General features: G+C 44.6%; 1 protein-coding gene across 1 annotated transcript in view; it reads left to right on the top strand.

Moving 5' to 3' along the window:
• Positions 1-2,686: 2,686 nt before the first annotated feature.
• CTNNA1 (catenin alpha 1) overlaps positions 2,687-16,933 on the top strand; it is a 97,999-nt gene continuing 83,752 nt past the window's right edge. Inside the window, exons 1-5 of the mRNA XM_035338302.1 lie at positions 2,687-2,819; positions 4,784-4,979; positions 12,380-12,546; positions 13,330-13,449; positions 15,568-15,834. Of these exons, the coding sequence (XP_035194193.1) occupies positions 2,715-2,819; positions 4,784-4,979; positions 12,380-12,546; positions 13,330-13,449; positions 15,568-15,834 (855 nt within the window). The 5' untranslated portion in view covers positions 2,687-2,714. The remainder of the gene's footprint in view (positions 2,820-4,783; positions 4,980-12,379; positions 12,547-13,329; positions 13,450-15,567; positions 15,835-16,933) is intronic.

Genomic DNA, 16,933 nt, shown 5'->3' on the forward strand with positions numbered 1-16,933 from the left:
CGGCAGCTGTCCCATTATCCCCCAAACCACCCAATTCACTTGCGTATTTGAAGGCTCTCGCCTTTTACTGTGTTCTTCGCAAGTATTTAAAGCGTTGTATTTACTGCAGCGTACAAGTGGCACCCCAGCTGTTGCTGCCAAACAGTGTATTTGGTATCAAGCCATGTTTTTAAGATAAACTTCAATAAAGTTCATACTAAGTGGTTTTGTAGACCATTACTTTTGGCCAATTCGTGAGCCGTCATACGAACTTGTTTTCAGATGAATTGCCTTCATTATCCTCCTAATACAATTAATGTATCTTCTTGCTGTTACCTCCAGCCCCGCGCTTTGTTTCCGAAAGAGGCATAACAGCGTTAAACATACAGAAACAGCTTTTACCTGGAAACGTAATGGGCTTTCCAGAGCCCTGGGTACGGATCTCAGAAACCATAAAGGCTTTCAGCATATTTTTCTTGGCTACTTACGTAGGCAGCATTCACAACCAGCTAACCAGGAGGGAATCAAGCAGTGACATGGCTCATTCAGGGCAGGGGGATGTGTGGGGGGAGAGGGGGGTTCCTGTATGCATTTTTACGGACTGGCACCTGAAAAACTTACCTGTGCAGAGGAAGGAGAGCTTGCTGTTGCTGACCTTGGGGAGCGGCGTGGACGTGCAGGATTTTGGAGAGCCTGAGCCCGTGGCTCCCGGTGGTGTGCTGAGGTCGCGTTGCAGCCTGCTGCTCTTCCCACGCCAGCCATGCTGATCGCCTGGTGCCAGCATCGGCACACCTGGGCCTTGGCACGAGCTGGTGCCAAGCTGGAGCAGCAGAACAGAAAGGGGGAGACAAGGACAGTGACCCTGTGAGTCGCTGCCTAGGACTCTGTTGAGGTGCGGAAGAGGAGGGAGCCCTTCTCCCCCTGCTGTGGCAGGGAGGAGTCACAGCTCAGCCCTTAGTCTGTGCCTTCCAGCTTCCTGATTTAAAACCATCAGGAATATTTCACGTGCTAACATTGGCCTCATTCTCCTTTTCTAAGCTTTCAGCTTTTGAAGTCTGCGTTCCCTGCGGCAGGGTAGGCGCTTGGGGCATGGAGGGAGTGGAGAGAGGTTTGTGCAGGTGAGGTGAATGCTCCTGCCCTGCACCCTGCAAAGTTGTGCTTCGGTATGCAACTGCGTGGAGACTTTTCAGGGCAAAGATGTGTTTCACTATTGTAGCGAGTGTTTTATTGCTCACATTGCCCCCTTGGTGTCAGACACCTACCGAAGGCACTGTTGGCTGCAGCCAGGTGATGCTCGGCCCTGATCTCCCTGCTGCCTTGGTCTGAGCTTCTCAGGTGCCGGGGATTTTATTTTGAAGGGGAAGTAACCATTCGTGTGCGTGCTGTTTCTGCTGTGTAACCCTGTTGCTGTAAAATGCTTATTGTTGGTGTGTGTTGTAAACATGGTTGGGTACCAAAATTAGGGCTTTGCCTCCTGCTTCTTAAAAATAATGGGATGCTGTGCTCGCCCGGCAGCTCGGGGACATCTGGTGCTGTCGGAGCAGTCTGTCTTCTGAGCTGCTATGCAGACAATGTCCTGTCCAGAGCAAGATTTAAAAATACCAGCTAACAAGCTTTTAAAGCAACTCTAACAGCAGGTGCTTAGAAGAAGGGGGAAGGAGATGTTGATGACTGATTACTCTTCCTGACTTTCTGAAAACACTGAGTTTCAAGACTACGCCGAACACAGGTTTGTGTTTGGAGGGCAACCTGAAGACGAGCTGAACCTGTCGAGTCTAACGGACCATGAGCTGGTTTTGTGCGCTTGTTCTAACCGCAGCTGGAGTTGTGATTATCAGGGTTAGTTGCTGTGCTATGCAGTATGGTGGTGTTAACCTAGTGATCGGGTTTCTGTCCTCCTGAGGAAAGGAGAACTGTTGTAGTAATTTCACTAAACCTTTTCTGTAATCGTTTTAGCAGTTCCATTGGGACGTCGGCATAAAAGCGCAATGGGAAGGAAAGGCTCAGTGACAGCTTTTAAGAGATCTCTTCATGCCAATCTGTTTTTTCCCTCCTATGTAAATGCTAAGAGGAAGTGTAACAGCTATCTAAGTTGCTGAACGTGAACCAGCTGAATTTTCTGGCTGTATGGGGCTTACCTTACATTCGCTCTTCTACTCCTGTACTTCACAAGGCTGAATGGGCTGAGCGAGTTGAGCTAGCCCCCAGCTCCCTGTTCGCCGAAGCATTTGGAGCACTGACGTTGGGTGGTGCTGACTGGGGCAAGCCAGCAGCTGTTGGGTGCTGCTGGAGTCAGGATCTTGCTGGCCCCAGGGGTGGCGGCGGTCGGCAGAGGTTATCTGCTTTGCCTCTAGCTTCATCTCTCCAGTCCCACCTCGCCCGAGACCCTTCGTCATTGCTCAGGGGCTGCTGATGAGTAGCCAGTGTTACCTGTCTGATTGTTCTGATTCACGTACTGGGGCTTTGGGGTGGTGGTTTGGTTTGGCTGTTTTCACACTTTTACTTTCTAACCAGAGCATACACGCAGTGCCTGTATGCTTCATAGCAAGCGACTTCATTTTTTTAGCTACCACCAGCTCAACCAACACTAATATTTCCATACACAGTATAGGCTTAATTTACGCGGAATGGCCGTGCTGCGTGTTTAATAGCCTCTGGCTTTATATTGTTTTTAAAATAAATTCCAATGGCGTTAATCAGAACCAAGTTACTCATGGAGCTCTGTTCTTCTAGAAATGACGGCTGTTACTGCAGGCAACGTGAACTTCAAATGGGACCCCAAAAGCTTGGAGATAAGAACACTGGCGGTTGAAAGACTACTTGAGCCTCTTGTTACACAGGTAAAAAAAAAAAAAAAAAGGGTGGGGGGGGAGGCAGGGAACAACTTTCATAAGCTGATTACCTGTTCTGATGTACTATCTCATTAAGTAAGTCAGCTTAAACTCTAGAAGAACACTGCAAAACCAGAGGGGGGGAAGCACAAGTCATTTCTTCGATCAGTTGTATTTTACAGAATGATTGGGCACAACTCTGTGCTTCCTCAGGACCTGGTAAGACTCGGTATGTCAATGAGAGGTGCAGAAATGCATTTCAGTAGCTAATGTTCCATTGTCATATGCTGTTTCTCACCTGTATTTTGGGTGGTATGTTGCTTATTTGTCGCATCTTTTAAAAAGGCTGCGTTGTGTCACTTAGAAACTGATACTCAGGAATGACAGAAGCCTCTTGCATTGAAGCCATTAGTGCTTGTTCAAAGCAAGGTCTCATAAGTTTTCTTTGAGATTACCTATGATCATTGTTCCCTTTGGAAAGAGATTCAGATAAATGGTGAAATTCCCAGTGGATTGTTTTATTAATTCTAAGGCAGTGGGGCAGCAGTTTCCTGTGAAGCAATGCTTGCAACCCGTTTATAGCAGCCTTGTGTTGTATATTGGTTACCAGCCCCTCCTAACTGGGTCCCACATGAGAAATATGCTTTTATGGCATTTGTTACTGTTTCAGTACATCTTTTACAAGCTATGCATGCTTTTTTTGAAATTCTGCCTACGCTTCTCACTGGATTTGTGAATAAAAGCTTATTTCTGCATGGTGTCTGTTGCTCAATGAAATGCACAGAAGAATATAGGGAGGCTACAATGTGTCTTGTACGTGTAAGCTGTACCTTTTGGGCATTTTGAAGATTCTTTTTCCAAGAATCTTTCTCCTCCAGACCTTCTCAAGTGCACTCAAGAATTAACTCATGTCTTTCAGTGTTGTTTTCCTGAACTGTGGCATTCTTAAGGTGACAACATGAACTGGATGCAGCCTGTGCAGAGCAGGAGCTGAAATGATTAAGTTCTGTTTCCAGTGTTTACATCCCTGTATTGCCAAGTTGCAGTCTGTACTTCTGAAGCAAGTTGCCATTTGTTCCCCTCTAGATGCTTGGCTGGGCAGTTGGTGATCTGCTGTGTTGCTTTGAAGCCAGAGTTGCTGATGGAGTCTCTCCCTAACAGAAATAGTCCTAATTTGGCAAACTTAACTGAGCAGACTTGGTTAAAGGACCTTTTTGTCCAAGTTCAGTGTCTGTAATTGATTCCTCAAGTAGCATAAAAGGTGGTGCTGGCAGTCCCAGATTTTGGGAATGATGAGACTGACAGAACGCAGAGAGGAAAGCTGAGTAAATTGCCTTGCTGCAACTATTTGTAATACATGATGAGCGGAGACTACCAGGTAGAAATGCTTCCCGTTTAAGGACAGCTGATGAACTCCCAGCTGGTGGGCTTTCCCTCTCTGAATCAACCTGAACTAACTTACTGAGAAGATGGATTCAGCTCTGAGGTCCTTTCTTTGCTCTGCATTTAGTTGGCTGGCTGTAATATTCACCGTTTTGAACTGAAAGGATATTGTGTTGCTAGATTTCTGTAGATAATGGCTTCAACCTTGTTTTAAATCTCTTATGCCTGGAGAACTATCCCAAACTAATTATCCTCAACTTGGTTTGTTGTAGTATAATACCAAATAGCTGTGGCCTGTTATTGAGATTGCAGTTCATCAAAATACAAATAGAATTCTGTTCCTAAAATCAAATTATCAGGTCTGCTTCTGATAAGAAAAATCTCTAATTTAGCTGAATTCATAAAGCTCATCTAATGAATCAAAAAGCATGGTAATGTTTAAAGAGAAGTGAAAAACGCTTGTTTGCCAGTCTAACCTTTGGAGCTGACAGTAGTGGAAGCACTACAAATATGCTGTCTAAAACCAAAAAAATGCTTGTGACCCTACTCTCATCTGAAACTATTTTTTCCCCTTCTGTTCATAACCTTAGGTTACAACATTGGTTAACACAAGTAACAAGGGCCCCTCTAATAAAAAACGAGGGCGCTCTAAAAAGGCTCATGTTTTGGCTGCCTCGGTTGAACAAGCAACAGAGAATTTCCTGGACAAAGGAGACAAGATTGCGAAAGAGAGCCAGTTCCTTAAGGAGGAGCTGGTAGCGGCTGTGGAAGATGTTCGCAAACAAGGTAAGAGAGATGCATCTGATAGCTTTTTTTGAGCCAGAATTTTTCACAGCAAGTAGAAATGTTCCTGTTACCCTTCACTGTTTTTTCTAATGATTATGCTCCTGTTTACTTGTGTAGATTCTCAGCTTGTCTAGCTGGCTTCCTCTAGCAAAAATTATTAACTGGGTTATATGGAAATCAAATCTCCCAAGTAGAGGTTCAGAGGAGGGAGGGCTCAGTCTTTGAAGAGCATTTAAAACTCAATTTAGGCTTAGAAGCAACTTTCTCCCCTACAGACTACCACCTCTAAATGTTACGGAACTAAGTCTAAATACTTGTCGATTACCTTCTACAAAATTCAGATGCATTCAGAACAGCATTGTAGGAGGAAGAGCTGAGAATTGACTTAGAACTGGATGTCTTGAATATGCAAAATGTAAACAGCGACAAACAGAATGCAAGGACTTTGATTAAATATTCCAGACTTCTTCCCCCACATCAAGTGTTGATTTTTATCCTTTTCCTTGTTGCTTTTCTTGCAGGTCTTTTCCAAGAAAGCCTATGGAGCTGGCTTACTCTAAAATATGCACTAGTAAATGTTGTTGCTCATAAATCATTTATCATTCTTCCAGTCATGAGCCTTTTCTATGCTTCAGTGAAACCCAGTCAACTGGTATTAATGGTGGCTGCTGCTGCAAAAAAAGAAAAACTCATTAGCATTAATTACTTGTTTGTAGCTGAAGTTGCACAGTGATGAAATATTACTTGAAAATGGCTTTAAGTTCTGGACGAGCCTGGTTGACAGACCAAAGAAAGATCAACATAAGAAGGCTGCAATGTAAAGGGCTAATTGAGTTGGCTTAATTTAACAACAAGCAACAGCAAGAGAGACCCCATTGTCTCAAAGGCCTTTAATTCTTTGGTGCTTGCTTGATTGCTGCTCAGCACTGGGAGTCTGAGTTCATCTGTGTATATTTGCACATCGCTCTTAGTGATGTTAGTGTGTGAGAGAGGTGAACCTAGTCCTTGGGATTGCAGAATTACATTTTCTGAATTTGTGGTTGTATACTGCAGTGAGATGCTGGTAGGAAAGACTGCTACAGGAAGTTTCAGTATGACCCTTTCACTTCTCGGCCCGTGTTTAAGTTTGAAACTATACAGGCTTTGTGCCAAAACCTCCCCTGGTCTCTGACGGAGGAGCTGGAGTTCAGAGCTGAGGGGTGCTGGAGAAAAAAAAGCACTGCCACCTGAATGTTGTTCTGCTGCTTCCTCCTGCAGAAGGAGGCTTGCATGAGATCTGGTGCACAGAGGGGACAGCTGCACCCATTTTGGGAAGCTGGATGGGTGATGGTTAGGCTCAAAGATGCACCTGATATAATTGGTGCCCACAGCTGCTTGCTGGCTGCTGGGGCAGCACCACTGACTGAAGCCTGTGTCCCTGTCACGGTAGCAATGTCTGGGCAGGTGGAGCAGAGTGGAGCAACCTTTCGTAAGGAAATAAAACCTTTGAGATAATTAGAAGCAAGTGGTGGAAAATGAGACGCAGCAGTCTGAGGAAGGGAGGGTTATTGTTGCCATGCCCAGGGGTCTGTGCTGGTAGGATTACACTTCTGTAGTGCTAATGACAGGAGATACAAACTCACAAAACCCCTTTCTGTACAGGCTCTGCACTTCGGAAGTGCTTCCAGTATTGTGGCAGACCAGTTGAATTCCCGAACTGGAGAGATGAGAGAAGCGTAGTACCAATGCCCCGCGCCTGTCAGTGTTCAAGGGGCATTTTGAACAATGCCCTCAATAATTAAGCTTTAACTTTTGGTTCGTCCTGAAGTGGTCAGGCAGTTGGACTCGATTTCTTTTGTAGGTCCCTTCCAGTGGAACTGTTCTGTTCTAAAGCCTGCTCATCATCTCAGCAACCCTGGGTGTTGGTACGTTTGCTGCCTTTTGCAATGGGAGGCAAAAGCGGAAGAGAATCACAGAATGGTTTGGGTTGGAAGGGACCTAATTCCACCCCCCTGCCATGGGCAGGGACACCTCCCACCACACCAGGTTGGCCAAGGCCCCATCCAGCCTGGCCTTGAGCACCTCCAGGGATGGGGCATCCACAGCTTCTCTGGGCAGCGTGTGCCAGTGCCTCAGCACCCTCAGTGTAAAGAATTTATTCCTAATATCTTATCTAAATCTACCTTCTCTTAGTTTAAATCCATTACTTCTTGTTCTGTTGCTACATTCCTTGACCAAGAATCCCTCCCCAGCTTTCCTGCAGCCCCCTTAGGCACGGGCAGGCTGCTGTAAGGTCTCCCCGGGGTCTTCTCTTCTGGCTGAACAACCCCAGCTCTCAGCCTCTCGTAGCAGAGGTGCTCCAGCCTCTTGATTCCTTTCCTCCAGCAACTCTGGATGCCTTGGTCAGCAGAAGGGTGATTGTGAACCGGCTGCGTCTGTGAAGGCAGCAGTAAGATTATAGATGTATAGCCCAATTTATCTTCCGCAGAAGACAGGAAAATAGAATTAATAATGCCTCTATTTAGAGTAGGGAGAGGTTTAGATACCGTAATAAAAAAAGATGAATGAATGTAGACAGAGGTTATGAAGATGATTAGGACAATAGATAACTTGTCTCATCAGAGAAAATTAAAAAATTTTTTTTTTAGCCCAGCAAGAAGATTGAGAGGGTACACGACTTTAGTGAACACGCTTGTTCGTAAAATCCATTTGTTGGGGGGTAAAAACAAAGAAGTGAAAAGAGCTATTTAGAATGAGTGATAGTATGGCTACATACTAAATCAATATAAGTGGATCACTTCGAAGTCTTCATGATTTTTAGAATGTAAGAATAAATTACAACTGGCTTTAAATATTAAACAGCTTCATGGAAATCCCCAAGTAGGATTTCTGGCCCTTTAAGGGTTTGGACTTTTTGACTTATTTTGAAGTAGTGAAACTTCTTAAAAGAATATTTTTAAGAGTAGTAGAGACAAAGAACTGAGTGTTTGTTTGTTTGTTTTTCAGAATAGATCCTGCTGTGCTATAGAAAAGCTGTAGTAGTGGGAAAATGTCTGCTGTGAGCGCTGTGATTTCAGCATCCTTGCAGTGTCTTACATTGATTTCGGCCGTTCTGGTTTTGCTGCGTAATAGAAGGGGAAATAATGGTTTTGCCCTGCCTTAATCCCCACAGCGCAAGCTCCCATTCCCGAGCCTGTCGTAGGGTTTTACCATCTTGGAAGAACTCAGGACGCTGGTTTAAACGTTGAAGTAGCCAGTCCTGCTGGTGCTGTTGGGCAGTTCTGGAAACAAGGAGTTTTCTGGCCCAGATGCTTGGCACTGTGACATGTTGCAAACTCTGGAGTCGGGCAGAAGATCTCTCTCAGGTCGGGCTGCTGTGTATCTGTGTTAGTGTGAGGATCCAGGGTATTAGCTGTGTTCTTACTCTTGCCTTTCTTCCAATGGTAATTTTACATGAAAGACCAAAAATTAAAGCTTAACATTGGAAAGCACAAGCCTGTGTGTAGGGCTTGAGGTAAGAGAGTGGAAGGTTTTATGAGTCCTGTGGGTGTTGATCATGCCGCATGGTTGTGGTTGCAGGGGAGTGGACAGGCTGATTCAGCATGGTTCCTTTCAGCCCTGTGTTTGAGTAAGTTTTCTCCAAAACCAAACAGTGGGTCAAATTATGAAAGTGTAAAGGTTTTTTTTTCAGCTGTACTTCACACAAGACGCACAGCTTAAGGATTTCAAAAGACCAGAAGGAAGCCAGCTGCATGAATAGCTTCAAGTTAAACACTGAATTCTTCTTGGAAAAACTCGACTTTACAGCTCTGTTGTGACCAGTTAGCTTAATTTCTTGAAAGGCTGCAAAGAGTTCTCATTTGTTTTCCTGAAAGAACAATGTTTTAGGAGTATGCCACTCCTTGTGTTAGAAGTAATTCCCCAGCCCAGGACTTGAGACCTTTGAAAAGCCGTAACCCAAGGGAGCTCTGACACAAACTGCAGAGGAGTGGTACGCGCAGCATATGGATTTAACTGAAGATAAGATTAAGGAATTAACAAAGCTTTTGTTTCCACAAGTATCAATTCCCATGTTGATGTGGCAGAAAGAAGTCTGAAATCCAGGCTTTAATACAGTCACTGGCTGTCTGCTGGAGGGCAGCAGTGGCTTTGTCCTTCCTAGTAGGAAGACCGGACAGCCTGTTCCCACCCTCGTGGTGGCCAGGGAAGGTGGCAGAAGGGAAGTACCCAGGGTAATAAAGTCTTCAAGCTGTGGCTTTATCCTCACCGTCACTTGGCAGGGAATTGGCAGCCGTGGGGGAAATGAGAGAGGGAGCCATGGGCAGACAGAGGCATGGCCGGGGTGGGAAGGAGCCGTGAGCTGCGGGATCACGGGCTGGGAGCACCAACAGTGACCCAGGCAAAGGCAGGGCTGTGCACGCTGTGTCTGCCAGACTGGTGAAAATGGTTCATTGAGATGCTGGGGGAGAGAGTAAGGAGCTGGCCTGCTGGTGGCATTCCTTGTGTTTCTGATACCTGACAGGAGCAGCCTGCAGACAGGCTTTAAACTGCAAGGTGCTGAAGGGCACAAGATGATGCATGGGCATGAGTTTGTGGCTTAGGGAGGGGGGGGAAAAAAAAGCATCGGTGCCTGCGTGTGTCCTAACTGCACGTAGGGCTTCCCTGCCTCGCCCCTGCCCATCTCCTCCGATCACCGCCCAGGCAGTGCTCACGTAGAGAAAGCTTTTCTGTCATGGTCATCGTGCACCACGCTGCCGAGGAGGATTAATAGTGCTGTCTGAAAGTGCTGTCAGACCCTGTGGGCATAGTGGGAATGAGACTAGAAAATGGTAATTTTCTTTTGATGGACTAAAATCTTACTATTTCTGAAATGGGCTTTGTTCCATTAGATTTAATTGAATCCTTAACGTTTTATTGACAAGATCATGGTATGGCTACCATTGCCTCTTCTTCCCTTGACTCTTTTATTATCTCTCCCTTATAATATCTAGTGAAAAAATCTAAGGTGGTATTGGAAAAACAGATTACTCGTATAAGACTTCATATCAGCTGTATAATCTAAGTTGCAGTCTGACTCTTTTGCAGTGTATTTTTTTATTTAATTCTTGAAATCCTACTTTTAAACTTGCTTTGTTGCTTCTGGCTCCAATTTGAAATGAGAAGATCGTGTTAGCTCAGATTCGAACTCCTAATGAACACCCACACGCAGTACCTAGCTGTGTGCAGAGGTCAGGGCAGTGTTCCCTACTGCCCTTTGAATCTAGCTAAAATAACTACACCTGCTGAGAGTTCTTTATAAGAAGTCTGAAAGTTAGCTTTCCTTAATTTGTGGAGGAAAAAAAAAAGGCAACAACTTTCATCTTCCATTAATTCCAGAGAGCTCGTTGTCTTTTGACACTCTGACAAGCTGTTTGAAACTTACTAAATCTTTAAAAATCTCTCATTAAAATAAAAAGGAATAGTGGAGTATTTTTTTTTGAGACTGGCATATGAAATTATGAATTAAAGGATGGGTGGAAGATAATTTTGTTTTTTAGGGTCGTTTTAGTGATTGCTGAGATTTGAGCGAAGTGAGTGGCCACCTCTAGGTTGTTTGGAACAGGAAATTGGTGAAAAAAACACGACTGTTTTGGGGGGACTGGGGAAGTGAGAATTTTACATGTGGATGAAAGGGGGAATATTTGTCATGAGCTTGGTTGTGGCATATATCTTAAATGCTGAGATTGTTTATCGATTTGTATACCTGTGGTGATGAAATGAATTCCACTATTATTAGTCTCTTCCAGAATAAATAAGGAGAGAGTCCTGTCAGCTACATAATTTCATAATTTCATGGCTGGTTGTCATTTTTCAGCACCGGAGGAACATTTGTCTTTTTCACCAACTGAAAGACTAAAGCTCTTAACGCTTGTTAATGAGTCATGGTCCTCAAAAAGTTGGGTAAGGGATGGCTCTAGATTGACATTTATAGCTCATCTGCACTTGTACAGCAGCTTTTTCATGTGTCACAGTGATGAAGTGGTGCGTTTTGATCTTAAAATGTTGTGTGCCATTCTTCGTAGTAGTATTTAAGATGATGGAGGGGTGTTGCCTAGGAGGGCGCATCTGAACAAGATTGAGTGTCTGGATGTAGCTGCTCGGACAGGCTAGGGGCTGTGCTGGGGCTGTGCTGAGCTCTGGGGTGCCGAGAGCTTGGGCGCTGGAAATTTCCAGGGCAAGCGTGTGGACGATTAACCTCGGGCTCTCCAGCTGTAGGGGATTTCTGAGCAGTCAAAATATACGTCCCAAATAGGGGATGCGCCCCGCTCGCCGCCTGGCTGCGGGAGCGGGCCAGCTCTTGGCAGTGCTGGCACAGCATTGTCTTGGGATTTAGATGTGGACCTCTCCCAGCCCCGTTTGGTAGTGGGATTGCTGGGAACTACTGTCGGCTTTCATTTCTAAAGCACTGGTTGAGGTTCTTCCCTTACTGTGAAAAATGTGCTGCTTTGGTTCTGGCCTTCGGCCATGTGGACGCTTTCGTACAGGTTTGGGAAGCCTCTGACATAGCAATTAGTCATAAAGCAGTTGGTGTGCTTTTCTGGTCACCTCCCATTGCCCACAAAATCTGACCTTGAGTACTTAGCGTTTGCTAAACTAAATCCTAGCCGTTTGCCAAACGGTCCTAAAGCACAGCGAGGTCCAAGAGCTCTGAAGTGGATGCCAAACCTCCCCGAGTGACGGTGGGAACAAAACATTGCCCCTTGGGGGGTGAGGTGCGTGTGGGGGAAGAATCCAGGTTTTACATGTGAATATATGCAGAAATGATTCTTAGGGCTTTTAGAGGAATTTCTCAAGTTGTTGAAAGCAGCCTTTGCTTTTTGTAGTTACCCAACTGCGCTGTTACCATCTGAAACCCAGTCTCCTCCTGCAGCAGATGCAGCCCCACAGGCTATGAAATGCTGGAGCGTGTCACGAAGCAGAGCCTTGCCCCGAGTGCAAGCGGCGCCGCAGCCAGCCAGGTCATTGCCCCGAGTTGTTTACGGCCCCACGAGCTGTGGCGCTTCCCTGTGTGTTTACAGGACATGCTGCTGCTTTTGGCTTAAAAGCAAAGCTTTCACTGAGCTTTGAAAGCATTGTAGTCCGAAATAACCAGAGACTGCAGTTCTGCTCGTAACGGCTGTGCCACGTTGTATTTGTGTCTCTAGGGGATCGTGGCTTATTACGGCACCTGTATAATTTGAGATAAGGACCAAAGTGTCGTTATCGAGCCCTTCTTCCCTCCTGCCCCACTCCCCCCATTCTGTGTGGTGACCATGCTTAGAGGCAGCTCCGTGCCTGGATTGCTGGCTGTATTTAAGCAAATGCGTTTTGTTTTCCAAAGCAGCTCTCCCAGGAGTCCTTACCACCGTGTCAATAAAGAGGGACAATCTTTTTTCACACAGGTGGCTTGATGAAGAGTGCCTCTGGGGAGTTTGCCGATGACCCCTGCTCCTCGGTGAAACGAGGGAACATGGTGCGGGCGGCGCGCGCCCTCCTCTCTGCTGTCACCCGGCTGCTGATTCTGGCTGACATGGCAGACGTCTACAAGCTGCTTGTCCAGCTCAAAGTAGTAAGTGCACTTCTGAGCCGTGCCTGGCACGCCGCGCTGGCTCTGCTGGGTGGCTTTGCCTCGTGCCTGGGCGTACTGACCCTGGAGCTCCCTCTCAGCGGCTTACCTCTGGGGCAGTGATGCTGGCAGGTTTTTGTTTTTTTCTCTTAGCAGAATGTGTGCAACTGAGGAGTGTAAAAACTGACAGATGTTCTCAGTGGCTTTTGACTCTGCGTTGCACTTCATTCTCAACTTTTAGTATTGAGACTAGTGCACTGTGGTCTGCGAACAGCAGATGATAAATAGTTTAATCAGAATAAATAATTTGGTTTTCTTACTGACTACTACTCCCTTGTATCTAGCAGATACAACTAGTTATTAGTAGGAACAAGTAGCTTCAGTGGGCTAAATAAAATGGATGTGGAATATGTAAGGCTTTTTTTTTTATGAGCAGGAGGTGGGTGGTTTGTGCAGAACCTGAGATGCAGCACAGCTTGGTGTTGGGATGGCTTCAGCTGGGGTTTGAGGGCTCCACTCTTACCCTTTGACAGCCACAGCCGGGGCTCTGCCAGGGCCCTGGGCTCTTGGAGACACGCATGCCTGGCTGTCCCTGGTAGCTGGTGAGCATGAAGCCGTAGCTTGGCCTGAAGTACTGTTAGCCCTTGACACGTCTCTCTCCAAACAATGAAAGGCAGGAGAGGAAGATCACTGTCTGCTATGAAGCCCATTCTGAAAGCCCATAACTTTCTAAACTGTGTACTGGATTGCTTGGAAAAATGTGAACATATCTGTATATTCTTTCAGGTGGAAGAAGGTATCTTGAAACTAAGGAATGCTGGCACAGAGCAGGATCTGGGTATCCAGTACAAAGCCCTCAAACCAGAGGTGGACAAACTTAACATCATGGCAGCCAAAAGGCAGCAGGTATAGTGATGGCAGCTTTCTTCTGTATATATCGTTTCTTTTTCTTTTTTCAAAACAAGAAAATAAGGCAGCCTTACTGCTCTTGGGGACTACCTGTTGCTGCTGCTAATGTATTTTTTTTTTTACTTTTTTCTCAATACTTTGTGTTGCACTCAGTGGTGTTTAGGAAATTGAATGGCCCTTGCCTGGTAAGCAGAAAATCTGCTCAGCTGTAGTACATTGCCTCTGCCTCAAATTTTCCTGATAGCATTTGTTTGTTAATGCTTTAGTACCTTAATGAAATGCTGCTTCTATAGAATTGCATTGATGGATGTCAAGACTTCCCATTTTGAAGCAGTGCAGGTGTGGGTAAGGAAGGAGGATTAAGACACAAATTTGTGACCTGTGCTCTCACCACGGGACCACACAGCCTTTGTGATTTGCACAGATGGAGTGAACCATGGGCACTTAAACAGGGAGCAAAAGTCATGACTGGGGACAGAATTACAGCCCTTTCCGAAGGGGCACTGCATCATGCCAAGCAATGCACCATAGCTGCCTAGTCTTGCACGGAAATGCCTGTTTGAGGAAGGGTTTGATATCCTGATTGCTTTGTGCATGTCCTGTACTTGCATAGTTAGTGCTTAACCTTAAGTCATGTGTAAAGGTTTTGTTCAACATTACTGTTGTGACTCACTCCTTTGTAAGTCAAGCTTTTAAAAGAAAGTAGAAGTACAGGGAGTCAGATTTATCTGAAACAGCATAATTCTTTTAGAGCATATTTCTTATTCTGTTGTTCTGTACAAACCAAAACTGCTTATCCATCTCTGACACTGCTTCTTTGCTTGCACGGATTCATCTTTGAAAATAAACTGGATGCAGTTTAAAATGGGTTGCTAGTTGGTTATGTATCTAGAATCTGATTGCAGTAAATGGGAGTGGGGCAATACAATAAATGTTCTTAAACTGCTTCATGATGGATTGTTTTACACTATGGGAAGTGCTTGTGTTAAATCTGTAAGCCTGCTCGGAGTGCCCTCCCTGCTTAGTGTGCGTCTTACAGAGGTCTTGTATTACCCCTTCATTTTGAAGGGTCTGTCAGATTTTTTTTTTCCCCATCTGGTAAAGCAGCCCATTTTTTTCTTTTTCATCACCTCTTTATAAAGCTTTAAGAGGTAACTTGCAAATGTTCATGTTGCTAATAATTGTGTTCATTCTTCCTTTTCATAAACCTTACTGCTTGTGCTGGACTCAGAACCTCTATCTATTCATGGTACTTACATTCCAAAACAGAGGTGATGATGCTTTAGAGAATTGCAGCAGTGAGTGTTTGGGAAAAGACCTATGGATTAAATCTTAATCTTAAATTAGCAGTAACTATAGTCATTGGATTTATTTTCTCCCTTTGGAGATGAACAAGAAGCTGAATGAGATGATACTTCTGTTCTTCTAAAATTGTGTGAGTCTCTTCAGGAAAGTAAACTCCATCTTCTAGGTGTGATGAAAGAAGACATTCTGGTTGTGAGCCTTGGAGTTTAAATTTAAGATCTGGCTTCTCAGATGCAAGCTCATGACAAGGCTCCCTTGGTTGAGCTGCTCCATACAGAACAAGCATGTGAATTTCTTAACAAGTATCTCTGTGCTAGTTGCACAAATTAATTGGGTTAATCACTTGTGAAATAGAGCCAATAGACTAATGTTAGCGATTGTCAGAGATTGCCTTTCTTTTTTCTTCCTTCAGTTAAATGATGCTTGCCACTTATCTAAGCATCTTAAAGCACATTTTATTTTAAGACGTGGAAAACTGAGGTCGCAACTTATGCATCCTCCTGATGTACTGGTATTGTCCGCTTTCAGAGTGCTGGTCCTGTAGTGTGGCAAGGAGCAAACATGTCTCAGATCTTGAAATGTGAAGCTGTGATTTGCCCTACAGTACTTTTTCGAGTTTTTGTGGAGCTGTTGTGTTCTAAGATGAGTTGAGCTATTAATAATAGGGATATGGAGAAAGCTCAAGGTTGGGTTAGATTTGAGCATACCAGTCAAAGAATCTGCCTGTCCCTTGAAGACGCAGGGAGACAATGTATGGATTGAATGTGGGGACTGTTTTCAAATGGCTTCTTTCTTTAATTTTCCTAATAGGAATTGAAAGATGTAGGTCACCGTGATCAAATGGCGGCAGCCAGAGGAATCCTGCAGAAGAACGTTCCCATTCTCTATACCGCGTCTCAGGCCTGTCTGCAGCACCCTGATGTGGCTGCCTACAAAGCTAACAGGGACTTGATCTACAAACAGCTTCAGCAGGCGGTCACTGGCATCTCAAACGCAGCCCAAGCAACTGCATCAGATGATGCTGCCCAGCAGCAGGGTGGAGGTGGAGAGCTGGCTTATGCTCTGAACAACTTTGATGTAAGTTCTGAACCCGTATGTAAAAAGTGGCAACTCCAACTGCTGCCTTCGCTCACCTGATTTATGAGCAACAGCTTGCTTTTGCTTATATTACCTGAAAAATCATTTTCTACTGAAGTACTGCAAGTCCCAGGTGATGCAGGCTTTTATTTTTTCGAATATGGCTCTTCTGAAATAGGATTGATAGAATATAGAAAGGAGCAGTGCTGTTCTCAGTGATTGAAGGCTGTCAAGTTAAACTAGCTCAAAAATAGCTCTTAGCCTACTGATACATTAGATGTAAGTCCTTGGTTTATTTGAAATTGATTATTTCATAATATATTTATGTAATGTATTCTTGTAGGTGACAGAAATGACTTTTAAAAAGTGAATAATATATTTGCAATTGCCCAAACTACCTATTGAGAAGAACTTGAAGTGGGAAGTGTAATATGATCTTTGGTTGGGAATGAAATCACTTCAAACTGATGTGTTGTACTGATCTGTCATATTCTTTATCTTGTATTCTGTAAGTTACTGAGGATAGCCATACACTTTTACTGAGAATACTTTCCTTTTGAAGCCAGTATTTTGTCTACCGCTGATTCAGTCTCAGAATTTTAAACACCTTGGCACTAGCTCACCTCTAAAACTTTATATAATAACATAGGTCTGTTGCTCAGAAAACACATATTGCTTTTTTTCCCCAAGTATTGTTCACCTTCTCTGTTTTAGCTCTTACCAGCCTTGCTCTTCGGTGTTAATTTCCTGCCATGTTTCTTAACTTCTTTTACTATTTCCCTAAAGGATAAAATGCTATTTGAGGTTTTCCCTATGCCAACTGTAAAGCCGCTCTATGTGATCTCTTGGGTAACAAGATGTCGTGATTATCTTGATCTTTGGGACTGATTTTGGTTTTAAATCTCTCAAATTCCATCAGTTGAGCGTTCAGCTACATGAGTTTTAAGACTGTCCGTTGGGTTAGCTTGCACCCAGAGGATCACGGGTTTGATCAGAGCCCTGTAGGACAGGAAGGCAGCTCTAGTAACAGCACGTGACGTTAAGGACTGACTTGGTTTGTAGAAGTAAAACTGAACGGACTTGTTTTTCATATATTGGC

This window comes from Oxyura jamaicensis, chromosome 13 (genome assembly GCF_011077185.1).
Source record: "Oxyura jamaicensis isolate SHBP4307 breed ruddy duck chromosome 13, BPBGC_Ojam_1.0, whole genome shotgun sequence".
Taxonomy (NCBI): Eukaryota; Metazoa; Chordata; class Aves; order Anseriformes; family Anatidae; genus Oxyura; species Oxyura jamaicensis.